This window comes from Camelus ferus, chromosome 13 (assembly GCF_009834535.1).
Source record: "Camelus ferus isolate YT-003-E chromosome 13, BCGSAC_Cfer_1.0, whole genome shotgun sequence".
Classification (NCBI taxonomy): Eukaryota; Metazoa; Chordata; class Mammalia; order Artiodactyla; family Camelidae; genus Camelus; species Camelus ferus.
In genome coordinates, this window is record NC_045708.1 from 11,135,756 (window position 1) to 11,152,079 (window position 16,324).

Here is a 16,324-nt window from a genome sequence, read left to right on the forward strand (position 1 = left end):
TTCCAAGTCCAGTGTTCTTTTATCCCAAGATGTCTGCAAGGGGACTGCTGTATCCATCTACCCAGCTGCTAAGACTGTTTCCTGCTACTCCTGATGGAACCAGACTCAGGCAGAGGGCTTGAGAGGTAAACCCCCTGCGCAAGGAAGGCAGGTAGTGCCAGCTTAAAAGTATGTGTTACCAAGTCCTGGGCACAGAAAGGCATAAGTACCCTGACTTAGGAGCAATCTACCTGGTACACAGGCCCTTAACAAAGGTTAGTTTCTTCCCCCTTCCATCCTTTCCCCCTTTTCCTCCCTGGACCAGCAGTCTCCCAGGCATCATCTCTTGAAAGGATGGATTCCCCTTGAGTTCGGCCAGGGGCTTCATAAGGAAGGAGGTGGATGGGCCTGGGCTGGGGCCCCTGCCCTCTGGACACCCACCTGCTTCCTTGAGATCCAGAGTGGAAGAAGAGGCTACGGGTGTCAGGGCCCAGGCTGGTGGGGGTGCTCTGGTCCAGCACGTAGTGGCTGCCCTGCTTCCGTCGGGCCGTCTTCTTGTCCAGCTGTGGACAGAGCGGGATGCAAGGCACCTGGGCGTAGGGGCTTTGCAGGTTGGCAGCTGGCAAAGGTGGAAGAGGCAGGAAAGGGAAATGCTTCATAGCACACCCAGCCTTGGGAGGCAGGCAGACCTGTGTGAAATCTGGGTTTTGCCACATAACGAGCTGGGTGGGTTTGGGCAAATCACTTCACTTCTCTGAGCTACATAAACTGGAGATGATAGTGGTACCCACCTTGGAGTTGATGATGAGGATAAAAGGGATAATTTAGCGGAGCACAGTGTAAGGGCTAATAACAGCCTTAAAGGAGCACTTGTCTTTGTAATGAGTCCAGGCAGAGTCTGATAAGGAAACTAAAGAGACTGAAAAGCTCCTAGCCTATCACTTGGCACACAGTAGGAGTTTACTATTATGGGGAAGTAACCTTGCCCATTGAAAACAGCACAGGTTTTGGAGGCAGACATGAGTATAAACTTCCCTTTCTGACACATGCTAGCTGTGGGGCCTTGGGCAAGTTACTTAAACCTCAATTTTCTCATTGTGAATACGTGGGATAAATGTGTGATTATGAGGATTAAATTCTAGCATAAATGCAAAGGGCCTGGCACAGTGAGTGATCCCAGTGGGTACTCAATAAATGATGAGCTGGGATTGCTCTTCCTTCTCAAGCCAGGCTCTTGGGACCAACCTGTGCTCAGGGGGAAGTCTGTCAGAAGGCTGGAGGTGGGTGGTGACTCGCAGCCCGCTGCCTGAGGTACTCGCTTAAGCCCGAAGTGGGAAACCATGTCTCGGCTCCTGGGCCTGGCTGTGCCGGGGCCCAGGGCCCTCACCGTAGTTCTGCTGCTTCAGCTGGCTCAGGATCCTGAGGACTCTTCGTTCTGGGACTTCCAGGATGTCTGCCTGCTGGGAATTGTAGGCAAGCTTCTTCCGGGACCGCAGCCGGCCTGTGGCCGATTCCATCTCTCGGGCCTTAAAGGTGCCTTCCTTCAGCTTCTTCTGGTAATAGCTGAGGAGGCAGTGCCCACCCAGCTCAACCTGGCTGTGTTTAATTCACCCTCCTCCTCCCTCCCTCTTCCTGAGCCCCTGAGCCCAGCTCAGGAGCAGGGACACAAGCCCAGGAGTTGGGAGATCTGGGTTTTAGTCCCGGCTCTACTGTTAACTTCCTGTGACTGCGGGCAAGTCAGTGCCCTGCTCTGGGCCTCAGTCACCTCTATGTAAAGGTGGGGGGAAACGGTTATCTCTACCAGTCACTGCAAGTCACTTGACTTCTCTGAATGGCTCAAACAGTCCATGTTTAATAGGGTTAAAAACAAACATTAAATAACAAGGCTCGTGAAGCACTCAGCAAATCGGCCCAGGGAAAGAGCTTGGTAAATGTTACCTGTGATTTCTATCACTCATATTTTTACTCTGATGTGCTTTGAAAGCCAGTCAGTGAACTCTTGCTCATCTTCCAGATTTCGGCTTAAGGACTATCTCCAGAAAGTCCTCTCTCCTCCAGTAGAATAGCTAGGTTCCCACTACAGGCCCCCTGGCAACGTGTACTTACCCCATCATAAACCATGGCCCACTTAATATTAACTCATCACTACTTGCCTTCTTTCCAGTAGACTTCAGCACCATTCATTCATTTACTCAAATATTCATTGAGCGTTTACTGCGTGCTGGCCATTCATCTAAATGCTTGGGAAAGAGGTATGCAGGAGATGGCCATACATGGTCTTTGTGTCATCTCTCAGCCCCACCTCTTACTCCGGCCACTGCCACAGCAACCACTTCTACGTGGGCCTCCGCCAGTTTTGCACAGGGACAACCTGACATGGACTCACCTCAGACCTAAGCCTCTTGTTTCTTCCCCCAGAGCCTCTCTGACATATATACTGCCCAGAAGTGCAGGGGAATTAAACACCTGTGGGGGCCACCCTTGACCAAAGGAACCAGCAGCTGAGGTCTACAGGCTTCTCTCTCTTCCCCTGACAGTTCTGAGCCACCATTCATAGTCTCCTCAGAAGACCCTGGGGGTAGTTGACTCAGTAACACATCCCTGTACTGGCTCCCCCTCCTGTGCTCACGTCCCTTCCCTCACTTCTGCTCCCTGGGATCATTTTCCAAATCAACTGCCTCGGCACAGAGCTAGTGGGAGAGTCAGACCATGAACAAATAAATAAGCGAGGAGACCGTCTGAGTAGTGATGGGTGCTCTGAGACAAAGTAAAAGCTGAGTAGAGGGTAGTGATGAGCTATTTTGTTCATAGCCTTCAGGGAAAGTCTGGAAGTTGGTGACATTGGAGCAGAATGAGGGGAGGGAGCAAGCTAAATGGATATCTGGGAGAAGAGCCTTTCAGCCAGAGGGAGTGGCTTGTGAAAAGGCCAGGAGGTAGAAAAGAGCTTGGTGAGCTCTAGGACAAGGAGGGGCCAGAGCCTGGTGTGTGAGGGAGAAGGGGATAGTAAGGGGAAGCAAGATGGGAGGGTCGGACCACCGGGGCTTTGTAGGCAATGGTGAGGGGTGGGCAGGCTGCTCAGAGGGTCAGGAAGCCGTTGGGGCTTAAGCTGATGGCTCTGCTAGAGCCTCTGCCTCTCCCTGGGGCCTGGAATTTTGAGTTTTAATGAGCTTCACACACAGAAAATAGAAAATGAATACCAGAGCCCTCACATGGAGATTGGATCTAGACCCCTGTGTAAAATTAGGACTTGAAAAGTCAACATTCTGAGCAAAAAGATGGACTAGAAAATAACTTCACTCCACAGGGGCCAATAGACCATGAACAGAATGTATGCAACTTTCTCAGTCACAGTTTTAAAGGAAATTGCTTGCTCTCTACTTCCTCTCCTCCCCCTTCCTGTGGGCTTGAATTTAAATGTGTTGCTGGTAAATTGGCTTAGGACTGACCTAGGGAATGGTGGAACAATGAGTTGGAAAGAAACTGAGTGCTTCGGTGACCTTGTCTTCCTGCCTGCCGCCTCCAGACCGTCAATGTAAGAGAGAAATAAACTATATCGTTAGAACTATAGTACATTGGGGTCTATTCCTTAACTAATACACTAACCTAGAATTCTGCACCCAGCCAGCTAAACTATCCAGTAAGTGTGATGGTAGAATAAACATACAAAGTCTTTTGTAGACATACAAAGTCTCAAAAATTCTACCTCCCATGCATCTTTTCCCAGGAAGCTACCGCAAGACATGTTCTTCCAAAAAGCGGGCATAAACCAAAAGAGGAAAGGAAGATATACACACAGAAAATAGGAGAAAGGCCAAAGTTAAAGGAAGATGGGGAAGGAAGATCCCACAATGGCAGTGCAACTGTCGTGAAGGGCAACCAGTTTAGATTGGATCACCATAACTTAAAAGATGGAAATTTCAACAATTGGCGTTCCCATACCTGTTGTTCAATTACTGCCTTTTGAACCCTAAAAAGCTACAGGGAAAACATGCTCCCATTACGTTCTTATGCAAACTAAACAAACCAAGAAAGAGTAAACAAGCCAAGAAAAAGTAAGACATGTGATCCAGCAAACAGGATTCTAATCAGGGAAAAAGAAGAAAGAATTCCTAGGATGACAACAGACTCCCAAGATGACAGCTCTGCCACAGACCTAAAAAAGAAATTAATCCAAAAATGAGAAGAACAGAATGATTTAGAAAATGCCTCCAAGAGAAGGAGACTCTAGGAAGATACAAGAATTATCAGTGAGTAGTACAAAGAAAAAAACATCAAGGCAATTGTCAACTTTCAGGAAATAAACAAGAATGGAAATAAAATCATAGTATACAAAAATGCTCATCTATGAATAATTGTATAGCCATATTATTATAGAAACTCCAAATATTTAGTAAAAAATGATGGTTTCTTGGAATGGGGAGTGAGGAGCTGAGGGGATAGTTGTATCAGACAGCTAAATTCTTACTATAATAGGAAGTCCATAGACACAAGTCTAAAAATCACTAACCAAAATATTGTAGTACATCCATATTATTTAGAAGTAAATGCCAAAAATACACAAGAAGAAAGAGAAAGCTTGCATAGCCCCGTACCTATTAAAGATGTTGCATTCACAATTAAAAACCTTCCCGCAAGGAACACTTCAAGGTCTAAATGGCTTCACTGTGAGTTTTATCAAACCTTTAGGGGAGAATGAATACCAAGATTTCATGAACTCTTTCAGAACATGAGAACCCTTAACTCATTTTGTGAGGCCAGCATTACACTAACAGGAAAACTAGGTATTACAAAAAAGTAAGCAAGGGACCAATATCTTTTGTGAACATAGATACAAAAATTCTTAACAAAATAGCAAAATGAATTCAATGATATGTTAAAAGGATAATACACAACAACTAATGTTAGAAACAAAAACTAACCCTAAACTTTACATGGAATCACAAAAGACCCAGAACTGCCAAAGCAATACTGAAGAAAAAGGACAAAGCTGGAGGCATAACCCTCCCAGACTTCAGACAGTACTACAAAGTTACAGTAATCAAAACAGCATAGTGTTGGCACAAAAACAGACACATGGATCAATGGAACTAGAATAGAGAGCCCAGAAATAAACCCACACACCTACAGCCAATTAATCTTCAAGAAAGGAGGCAAGAATATACAATGAAGAAAAGACAGTCTCTTTGGCAAGTGGTGTTGGGAAAACTGGACAACAGCACGTAAATTAATGATGTTAGAACACTTTCTCACACCGTACAAAAATAAACTCAAAATGGCTTAGACTTAAACGTAAGACAGAACATCATAAATCTCCTAGAAGAAAACATAGGCAAAATGTTCTCTGACATAAATCATAGCAATGTTCTCTTAGGTCAGTGTACCAAGGCAATAGAAATAAAAGCAAAAATAAACAAATGGTACATAATTAAACTTATACCCTTTCACACAGCAAAGGAAACCATAAACAAATGAAAAGACAACCAGTAGCTCGGGAAGAAATATTTGCAAATGATGCAAATGACAAGGGCTTAACTTCCAGAATATATCAACAGCTCATACAACTCAATAACAAAAAAGAAACAAGTCAGTCAAAAAATGGGGAGAAGACCTAGACAGACATTTCTTCAATGAAGACATACAGATGGCCAATAGGCACATGAAATAAATGCTCAATATCACTAATTATCAGAGAAATGCAAATCAAAACTACAATGAAGTATCACCTCACACCAGTCAGAATGGCCATCACTAAAAAGTCCACAAAGGATCAATGCTGGAGAGAGTGTGGAGAAAAAGAACCCTCCTACATTGTTGGTGGGAATGTGCAGCCACTATGGAAAACAGTATTGAGATCCCTTAAAAAAATGAAAATAGACTCACCCTGTAATCCAGCAATCCCACTCCTGGGCATATATCTGGAGGAAACACTAATTCAAAAAGCTACATGCTCCCCAATATTCATAGCAGCACTATTTACAATAGCCAAGACATGGAAACAACCTAAATGTCCATCGACCGATAATTGATTGGATAAAGAAGTTGTAATACAGACACACACTGGAATACTATACTACTCGGCCATGAAAAGGAATGAAATAATGCCACTTGCAGCAACATAGGTGGACCGGGAGATTGTCTTTCTAAGTGAAGTAAGTCAGACAGAGAAAGCGAAATACATGATATCACTTATATGATGTGGATCTAAAAAATGATACAAATGAATTTATTTACAAAACAGAAACACATTCACATAGAAAACAAACTTATGGTTACGAAGAGGAGAGAGAGAAGGGAAGGAGGGATAAATTAGGAGTTTGGAATTTGCAGATACTGACTACTATTTAAAGAAAGACCCATGTGGTATTTGCAGAAATATAGACACAGGAAGAAGATAAAGAGTCCAGAAATAAACCCGGGTGTATATGGTCAATTGATTGGGGGGGCTTTCTATTTATAGTGTATTTTTTTCTTAACTAAGATTTTTTAATAGACTTTATTTTTTAGAGTAGTTTTAGATTCACAGAAAATTGGGAGGAAAGTACAGAGTTCCTGTATACCTCCTGCCCCGCAACACACACAGACTCCCCATGATCAACAGTGGTACATTGGTTAAAATCGAATGAACCTACTTTGACATATTATCACCATAAGTCCATAGTTTACATTAGAGTTCACTCTCAGTGTTGTATATTGCATGAGTTTTGACCAATGTAAAATGACACGTATCTACCATTACAGTAATACAGAATTGGTTTCGTTGCTCTAAAAATCTGTGCTCCACCTCCTCCCTCTCCCTTCACCCCAGTAACCACTGATGTTTTTACTGTCTCCATTGTTTTGTCTTTTCCAGAATGTCATATGGCTGGAATTGTAAAGTAGGTAGCCTTTTCAGATCAGTTTTTTTTCACTTAATGATATGCATTTAAGTTTCCTGTCTTTTCATGGCCTGGTGGCTCTTATTAGTGTAGAATATCCCACTGTGTGGGTGTAGCACAGTTTATTTATCTATTCACCTGCCAAAGGACACCTTGGTTGCTTCCAAGTTTTAGCAACTATGAATAAATGTGCTATACACATCTGTGTGCCAGTTTTCGTGTGGACTAAGTTTTCATTTCATTTGGGTAAATACCAAGGAACACAATTGTTGGATCATATTGTAAGAGTTTGTTTAGTTTTGTAAGAAACCACCAAACTGTCTTCCAAAGGGGCTGTACCATTTTGCATCCTCAACAGAAACGAAACAAGAGTTCCTTTTATTCCACATCCTCGCAGGCACTTGATGATTCTCAGTGTTTTGGGTTTTTACCATTCTAATAGGTATATAATGGTATCTCCTTGTTGTTGTAATTTGCAATTCCCTAACAACACGTGATGTTGAGCACTTTTTCATATGCTTGTTTGTCAGTCATACATCTTCTTCGGTGAAGTGTCTGTTCAAGTCTTTTGCCTGCTTTTTAATTGGGTTGTTTTCTTATTGTTCCATTTAAAAAATTCTTTTGTCTATTTTGGATCACAGTCCTTTATTAGATATGTCTTTTGAAAGTATTTTCTCCCAGTCTGTGGCCTGTCTTCTCACTCTTTGATATTTGGCTTTTTGTGTTGACATTTGCACTGAAGCTACAAAAAAATGGTGGGTAAAACTGAGCCTTAGCATAAATCAAGGAAGGGCACCAAACTGAACTCCAAGTCATTGTATTCTTCAGTGCACGGCCAATTGTACTGACAGGAAGGAAGGAAGGAAGGAAGGAAGGAAAGAAGGAAGGAAGGAAAGAAAGGAAGGAAGGAAGTCCTTGGTGAAAATGAAAATAATTAATTGTATTAAATCTTGACTCTTGAGCACTTACTGGTTTAATATTCTATGAATAGTCTCTAAAACCCTTCTGCTAGATACTAAAGTACCACGGTTGTCTTGAGGAAAAGGACTTGTGAAATTGAATTATGAGCTACAGTGGTCATTTTTTTTCTTATGAAGGAGTTCAGGACACGGCACCCCAAAATATGTCACTTTGGCACTTTGGTTATTTTGAGTTAAAGGCATTTGATAAACAGTAGATGCAAGAAGGTCACACTGACCTTCCTTTCTCTTTCTAAAAGCAAGAGATGAAATTGCCATGTGAAAGTGCCTTCTCTGTACCAGGAGGAAGAAACATTTTCATCATAAGAGGTGAGGAGTCGAGGCCAAGAGAACTCTGTACAAACAGACCTTGTTAAAATATCAAGTATCTTCCTTTAGTCCACCCCCGTATCATTTAGTTACTCCCTTACAATTGCTATTCTTTGCTCAACCTAGTATGTGAGCACTTAGGCCTTGTCACTTCTTTGGGTCTTCATTTTTCTTATGAAAGTTTTTCTTGATAATTACATGTGAATAAATCTCATAGGCTTGCCTCCTGTTAATCTGTCTCATGTCAGTCCCAGCTGAAAACCCTAAGAGGGGAGAGAAAAATTTCAACTCTCCTAAAGTTTCTAACAAGGATGGGCTAGCATTGTCTGGGACACCCTGCTCACTCCAGGGGGCTGCAGCTGAGAGATCGTGGGACCCGACTAAACCAGCAGAAGGTACGAATTCTTACCATGTCAGTCTCCTGGATCTCTGTCTATAGTGCCTAGCCAAGAGTCCCTTCCTTCCCAAATTCAGATAGGCAGGAGAAAAAACGTTTGTAAGAATCAGTTCTTTGGATTGTGACCCTTGTGAACTTGGTTTTGGGTACCCATTGGTTATGGATCCTTTCCCTCCCAGGGACAGCTATTACTTTCCCACTTGTCTCATTTTGTGTCCTGAGATCTTAGCTTGGCTTTCTCTCTGCTGGGGCGTGCAGGTTGTCTCTGTCTGCAGGTGGCCAACTGGCAGGTTGGGAGCCCTGAGAATATGTAGACGTCCTGACAGAAATGTGGGTTGCACCCCACTTGTGGCTAGCATCCTATGGACTGTTGCCAATTCACGGGGTAGAGGGGTTATTTAAGTCTTTCTTTTGGATGTCTTTGGGCTCTGGATCTTGGGAAGGCTGTTACCTTTTTGCATCCCTCTTTGAAGATGCCTCTTGCATCCATGGTTAGTCATTAAAGGCTTATTAGTTTTGGGTTTGAGTCACTTGAAATAGGTGTATCCTTGGTTTCAAGAGAAAAAAAAAAAAGAGCTCAATACTGCCAGAAAATTTACCAGCTGAAACCTAATAATAAAATTTTGAAGGGGCTTTTTTTTTAAAGGGACTATGTGGTCAGAAGTTTGCCTGATATTCAGTCTTATAGGAATGATTTTTAAGGCTTTCTTTCCTAAGCTAAAATGAAACTATTGTACTCAGAGGGGGAAAAAAAAACATTCTGAAGCCTTTGTGGAATGATTAAAACATTCCAAAGACATACAGCTCTAAATCTAGAACATAGAATCTTTCAATTTCCATCTGAATTGAAAATCTTCTCCCTGATATAAAGAAACAAAGTAAAGATAATGTAGTTGGGTGTGCAGGTCACCCCTGCTTGGTATCATTCAGGCTGCACCCAATTCTTTGAGAATTAAAAACAACTCTTCTTCAGAGAAAGACTCGCAGACATAGTAAACAATCTTACAGTTACAGGGGGCAAAGATGGTGGGAAGGGATAAATTTAGGAGTTTGAGATTTGCAAATGTTAACCACTATATATAAGAATAGATTAAAAAAACAAATTTCTTCTGTACAGCACAGGGAACTATATTCAATATATTGTAATAACCTGTAATGAAAAAGAATGTGGAAACGAATATATGTATATATATTATACATATATACATATGGGACATTATGCTGTACACCAGAAATTGACACATTGTAACTGATTATACTTCAATAAACAAACAAACAAACAAACCAAAAACCCCAACTGTTCTTGTCTTGCAAAATGAGTCTTTACAAAAACATAAATGTGGCTCCAGGAGTAATTAAAAGCCCACCCATCTCTCTTACCAATCCCGAAATCTCCCTTACTCGTTTCAAGACGCTTTCAGATACTCTCAAGACACTTTTAAGATCAGGACATTGGAAACAGAACAGAACTATCCTGCACTTAAGAAAAAGAGAGCCATGTGGAAACAAATGAAAAATCTTTTAAGTCTTCTCCATAAATATTAGTAAAAAGCTTTAGCCTTCTGGGTAGCTAACTTTAACTTGTTCCATCTGCTAGAAATATAATTTGGATCCAATTATTTTTTTATGGACTGATGAACTTTGTGTTATTGTACCTATCTCATAACTAAGATTTTAAAGTGAAAGCCTTAAGACCTCTGTTTGCATCTGTCTGTATGTTTATGTTTATATATACACACACACACATATATATATAATATGTAAATAATGTTTTTCTACTCCAGATGGTATTGCTAAAAATCAACCTGTAAGAGAGCTGTATTTAACTGGCTTGAAAGAAAGCAAGCAAGTAAGAAAGAAAGATTATATAAATTAAGACTAGTCAAACAAGCTTATGTTATCTCTACCAGATGTTTAACATTATAATGCTATGAATTCAACCTAAGAACAAAATGCACAATTAAAGTGAATTGCTTAATGTATGTCAACCAGGACAATAAATTAAAAGAAAAAAAAAAAAAGGAAGAGAGCCATATGTTTAACTTTTTAGATTCTTTGTTTCTATGATTTCTGATACCTGCCTGATTTGTCAACATAAACAAACAAACAAATAAATAAATAAATAAGATGATGACTAGCTACTTAACATCTCATGAAATTTTCATGAGTAATCTAAGCAAAATTGTTAAAAAAAAAAAAAGGTAAATAAATCTAAGTGGGATAAAAGTTTACAAATCAACATTTCAACAATAATTATGTTTTATACTATGTCTGCTAGTTTCCAAAATCTTCTTCGTAACTTCAAGCCTTATGATACTAAACTAAGTGAAAGATACTCATTAAACAGCTAGACAATTTCCTAATAAGACAATAAAGCAGTAACTACTGAACTCAAGAATAAGTTTATCCACTTTGGTTTCTTCACTTTTTTTTTTATAGGAGACTAAGGATATTTGGGTCTATTAGTAAGCATATCTCTTGCCACATTAAAAATATTGTGCAATAAGAATCATATGTCTCTACAAATCATCAAAAGGGTGCATTCATAAATTTATTAATCTACTACAGGATACTAATATATGACAGTCACAATTGCTTACTTCCTAATTTTCGTTGGAAATTAAGGTTACTGAAAGTTAAAAATTATAATCAACATAAGTAAATCAGATTACTAAGAATACTAAGGGTAAAAAAATCTCTCTGTAAACAAAGTATGCAAGGAAAATAAGATGCACTTGTGATAAGAGAAGGTAGGAGGTCGGAAAAATGCATTTTTGCTGAAAGAAAAGGAGAGTGATTTTGTCCTAGTTTAAAGGGTATTTAAAGGCTGTTTCAAAATTAAGAAGAGGAAACTAAAGGAAAACAACCTAAATGGGTATAGGAAGTCACAGAGAGGCAGGTGGGGAAGAGGGAGGGAGAAATCCTGTGTAGCCACACTGGCTAAAATTTAAAAGATTGATTATAGTTATAAGTGTTGGGGTTTTTTTTAGGTTTATTTGTTCTTCAGTGGGGGTACTGGGGATTGAACCCAAGACCTCATGAATGCTAAGCACACAGTCTACCAATTGAGCTATACCCTCCCCCTAGCTTATGAAGTTTTGATGAGCTTTAATGAAAATAGTGTGTCTATACAAAACTAGAATTTATCTTTCTCTGTAAAATTTTCTTGCATTATTGTAAAATATTTTTCTTTACTTGTTAAATAATTCACCTAGAAGGCAAAGATTTGATGTTTCATCAAAATATTTCCTGTGCTTCACGTTATCTTTATCAGGTTATCTTCTCAATATTAAAAGTTATGGTTTTTTACAACATGTAACTTTCTGTATTTGCCTTTAAAATCTTTTGTCACTTTAGTTAAATATGTACCTAAGTATTGTTGCATAATAACCTGTGATCCTATTTAATCAAGTGTTCAAATCTTTTGTATTTTTTACAAACTTCCCAAAATCAGATTCTAAATTAAAGTCTTTTGACTTCATACTGATTTCTCAGAGGGCCCCTGGAAAATCTCAAAAGAATTTGTTCTCTTGCCTTATAAAGAGAGAGATGCTGAACCGATTAGGTTTTTTTAATGTGTTAAATTACATGGAGAGCACTGTCAAATAAAAAGAGATATTAAATCTTCTTTGGATTATATTTATAGGGATGTATGTTATTAATATATGGTGTTTCAGAAACTCTATAAAATTCTTAGAAATCCGACATGTTCTGGTATAATGTTATCAGTCATAATTCTAATTATCATCTTAAAATATTGTATGTCACAAATATAATAAAATGTTCTTCTGAACTGCATTTAAGTGAACACTCATCAGATCTTTAGTTATAGCCGTTTCAAGTCTTTCATTCACAGACTATTCCTGTTTTACTCTGATTCTTCTTTGAAAGCTTTTATAGTCAACTAAAAGCAAAAATGCTTCCTCTTTAGGGAAATTTATGAAAAAGACTCTAACAAGTACCCTGGATTATAGATTTCTGATAACATTAAGATCACACCACTGAACTGGGTAAGAATTTCCAGAACTCTGATGAAGAAAACTGATGGATTCGTAAAGCTGCTAACCCAAGGTCAATCAGAACAAAAATTAATTACATGTGACTGAACCGATGAGTATGATGATAATTTCATGATTTTTTTGTTTGTAACATTACTGGTTCCTTAAAGTTTTGCTTTCCAAATTAAAAAAACAAATTCTCTTTTCCTCTTAAGCTATCTATAACTTACAACAATTTGGTAAATTATACCTTTGTAAACAGAATTAAAATATTTATCTTTTTCTTCCTACCCAATCCATCCAGAACTTAGAAACTCTGTCCAAATATTCTTGTTTTCATGGCCATATAGTTATTTACATAAATTCAGTAAGTGTCTGTTCTTCTTGCTGCAGGACATAACTAGAAAGATTGGTTTTATTACCAAGGTTTTGACACTCATGCCATATTTGAAAATGGTAAACATAGAATCAGATATGACCAGACAGATGTAAGAAACTAAAGTTGACTTCATTGAGGCAATACTTACAAAGAAAGCCCACTTAAAATACTGGCCTGGTACCTGAATTATATGGTTCATGATCTTAAAGGTGAGTAAAGGTCACTTCCTTGCAGACCTGGGAACCTCAGAGCATCTTAGGGACCTTGAAAACAGAGGAATTCATTCAAATCTGCAGGCTAAGTCTGATGGTAAGTTTCTGACTTGGCTTCTTAGCCTCAACGGACTTTTAAACATCCAATCTGAGATTCCTCTTAAAAAATCACAGCAAAACAAACTTAAAAGGAACCTATTTGATCCATCATTAGTCTTGGTACACTCATCTGAAAAATTAAGCCAAGTTTTGAGGGAGGGTATAGCTCAAGTGGCAGAGTGCATGCTTGGCATGCATGAGGTCCTGGGTTCAGACCTCAGTACCTCCTTCCTCTAGGAATAAATAAATAAACCTAATTACCTCCTTCCAAAGAAGTTTTAAAAATTAAAATAAATGCTTAATAGCTCAGCACACAGAGGCCTAACTTAGGTCGGTGCCCTACTCCCACCTACACCAACACCTCCCAAAATGAGCTATGACTATCACTGAGCTGATCTGTTCTCAGGACTGAGATGGATTCAGGGAAATATGTGATCGTGTGCTTAGATTTGTTCTTTTTCTGCCTGTTCCAATCTATGTATTTCCTTTGCCTTTTACAGATCTCTTACTTTGCAAATTCCAACCTGAATTTTTCTCAGCCACCAACTCAGCTTTTAATATATGAAACTTCTAGGGAAGTGCCAGATGGGGGAAACAAAGGAGTTTAGGACATGCCACCCCGACATATGCCGCTTTGGCATGTTGATTATTTTGAGTTAAAGGCACTTGAAAAACAGTAGATGCCAGAAAGGTACACTGACCCTCCTTTTTCTTTCTAAAAGCAGGAGATGAAATTCCCATGTGAAAGGTGCCCTCCCTGAAGCAGAAGGAAGAAACATTCTTATCACAAGAGAGGAAAAGTCCAGGCGAAGAGAACTCTGTACAAACGTGCTTAAAATAACTCCTGTCTTCTTTTAGTCAGCCTCTGTATTTTAGCTACTTTTCTACAGTTGCTACTCTTTGTTCAACCAAGTATGTAAGCAGCTAGGCCCTGTCACTTCTTTGGGTCTTCGTCATTCCTGGGAGGACTCCCACGTGCATGCGAATGAAACTCAGGCTTTTTTCCTGCTGGTCTGTTTTATGTGGAGCCCAGCTGGAAACTCTAGGAGGGTAAAGGCAAATTTTACCTCCCCTTCACACTGAGTGTCATTTTTTTCTCGAAAGAAGGACAAACTATGGTTATGCAGTATTTGGTGGATATTGTCTCGAAAATGGATGAAGTTAGCCTATCATTTCACGGAAAACAATTGACAGCATTTGTTACCTATGATAACATTAAAGCTTTCAAGTAAAACGTAGAATTTTGAAAAACTTAAATCCATTCTCATAAGTAGGGCAGGAAAGTGTAGCTCAGTGATAAGAGTGTGTGCTTAGCATGCACAAGGTCCTGGGTTCAACTCCCAGTACTGCCATTAAAATAAATAAACCTAATTGCCTCCTCCCCACTATTGAAAAAAAAATCCATTCTCATAAGCATGTATTGTATACATGTTCATACACAGAATAGTTTATAGCAGTGAAAATGAGTGAATTATAGCTCCACACAACACTTATAATATTTAAAGGCTTTTCTGGTGTTAGTGGTGATATTAATAATTATACATATAGCATATAGAGTAACTATAATGAAATGTGTCAACATTTAGAGGATACATAATATTTTCTAAATGAGCAATGCATGTTTCAAAAAACATTCATGGGCAAAAAAAAATTGATGGGAGAAGATGGATTTAAACTATAAAACAGACCAATCGATTTTTATTTAAAAGGGTATGAACAGTCCATAGATAGGATTCATATTCCATATTGCAACCAACTTTTAAGACACTGCTACTCATTAAGTTTGGTGTACTATCAAAGAAAAATATCTACATGATATGTGACTATTAAATGGAAAGACTATTAAAATATTTTTTCTAAGTACGTATTTGTGTGAGGTCAGATTTCTTCATAGACTTCAACCAAAACAACAAGACTGCAACAGATTGAATGCAGAAGCAGACAGGAAAATCCAGCCATCTTTTGCCACTCCAGGCATGGAAGAGATTCTCAATAGCGTAAAGCAATGCCATTCTGCTCATTAAGTTTTTTGTTTGTTTTGAAAAATGCAGTTATTTTTTTCATTTAAAACTTTTTTATATTAACATGTAATGGGGGTTGTCCTTGTTAAATAAATCAATTGGTATTTTAAAAATCTCTCATTTGACACAACATTGTAAAATGACTATAACTCAATAAAAAATGTTAAAAAAAAAAAAAAACAAACCTTTCAGTTTCAAGCTCAAATACAGAAAAATATTGTCAGAGTTTCCCTAGACCAAAAAGTTTAAAGACTGCTGCTCTGGAAAAACTCTTGCTCAGGTGTCCCAGAAGACATATACAAAATATTCTCACTGTTTCTACCCTAGCTGGAAACTAACCATAGCCCTAATGTCCATCGGCAGAATAGACTGTGACACAGTCTTATCATGTAATAGGATAGAGCAGTGAAAATGATAAATATTCTACCACCATGCACAAGAACATGAATGAATCACAAAAATGTAACATTGAGGAGAAAAAGCAAGTATCAGAGGACTTGCGTGAGTCCACTCCTATAGCTGCATATCCACCAGAGTGACTTAATTAAAGAGACTGACAGTACGAATTCGCACAAGATGTGGAGCAACTGGAAATCTCTTACATGGTTGGTGGGAATGTAAAATGGTATAACCACCTGGAAAAAAGTCCAACAGTTTCTTATAACTAAGATACATCTATCCTATGACCCAGCATTTCCATTTCTGGGTGTTTACCCAAGACAAAAAATATATATGTCCACACAAAAACTTGTACAAAAATGTTAATAGCAGCTTTACTCATTATAACCCCAAATTGGAAGCTGCTCAGAAACCTAACCATGACACGAAGGATCAACAAACCATGGTCAATTCCTACAATGGAATACAAAGAAGAGTGGACTATTGCTGCCACAGCAGCGTGGATTAATCTCAAAAGCATTTTGCTGAGTGAAAGCAGCTAGATGCTAAGGACTACATACTGTGTGTTTCCACTTATATGAAGTTTTAAGACAGGCGAAACCAATCTGTGATGGGAAAAAAAAATTAGGAGAGTGATTGCCTCTGGAGCAGTGTGTTCAGGGACCAACTGGGAAGG

General features: G+C 39.1%; 1 protein-coding gene across 1 annotated transcript in view; it reads right to left on the reverse strand.

The window, feature by feature from the left end:
• The window catches only part of SPATA21 (spermatogenesis associated 21), a 28,045-nt gene that overhangs the window by 233 nt on the left and 11,488 nt on the right, over positions 1 to 16,324 (reverse strand). Inside the window, exons 8-9 of the mRNA XM_032494800.1 lie at positions 1,367 to 1,542; positions 421 to 598 (exon numbers count right to left, since the gene is read on the reverse strand). Coding sequence (XP_032350691.1) covers positions 421 to 598; positions 1,367 to 1,542 — 354 coding nt within the window. The remainder of the gene's footprint in view (positions 1 to 420; positions 599 to 1,366; positions 1,543 to 16,324) is intronic.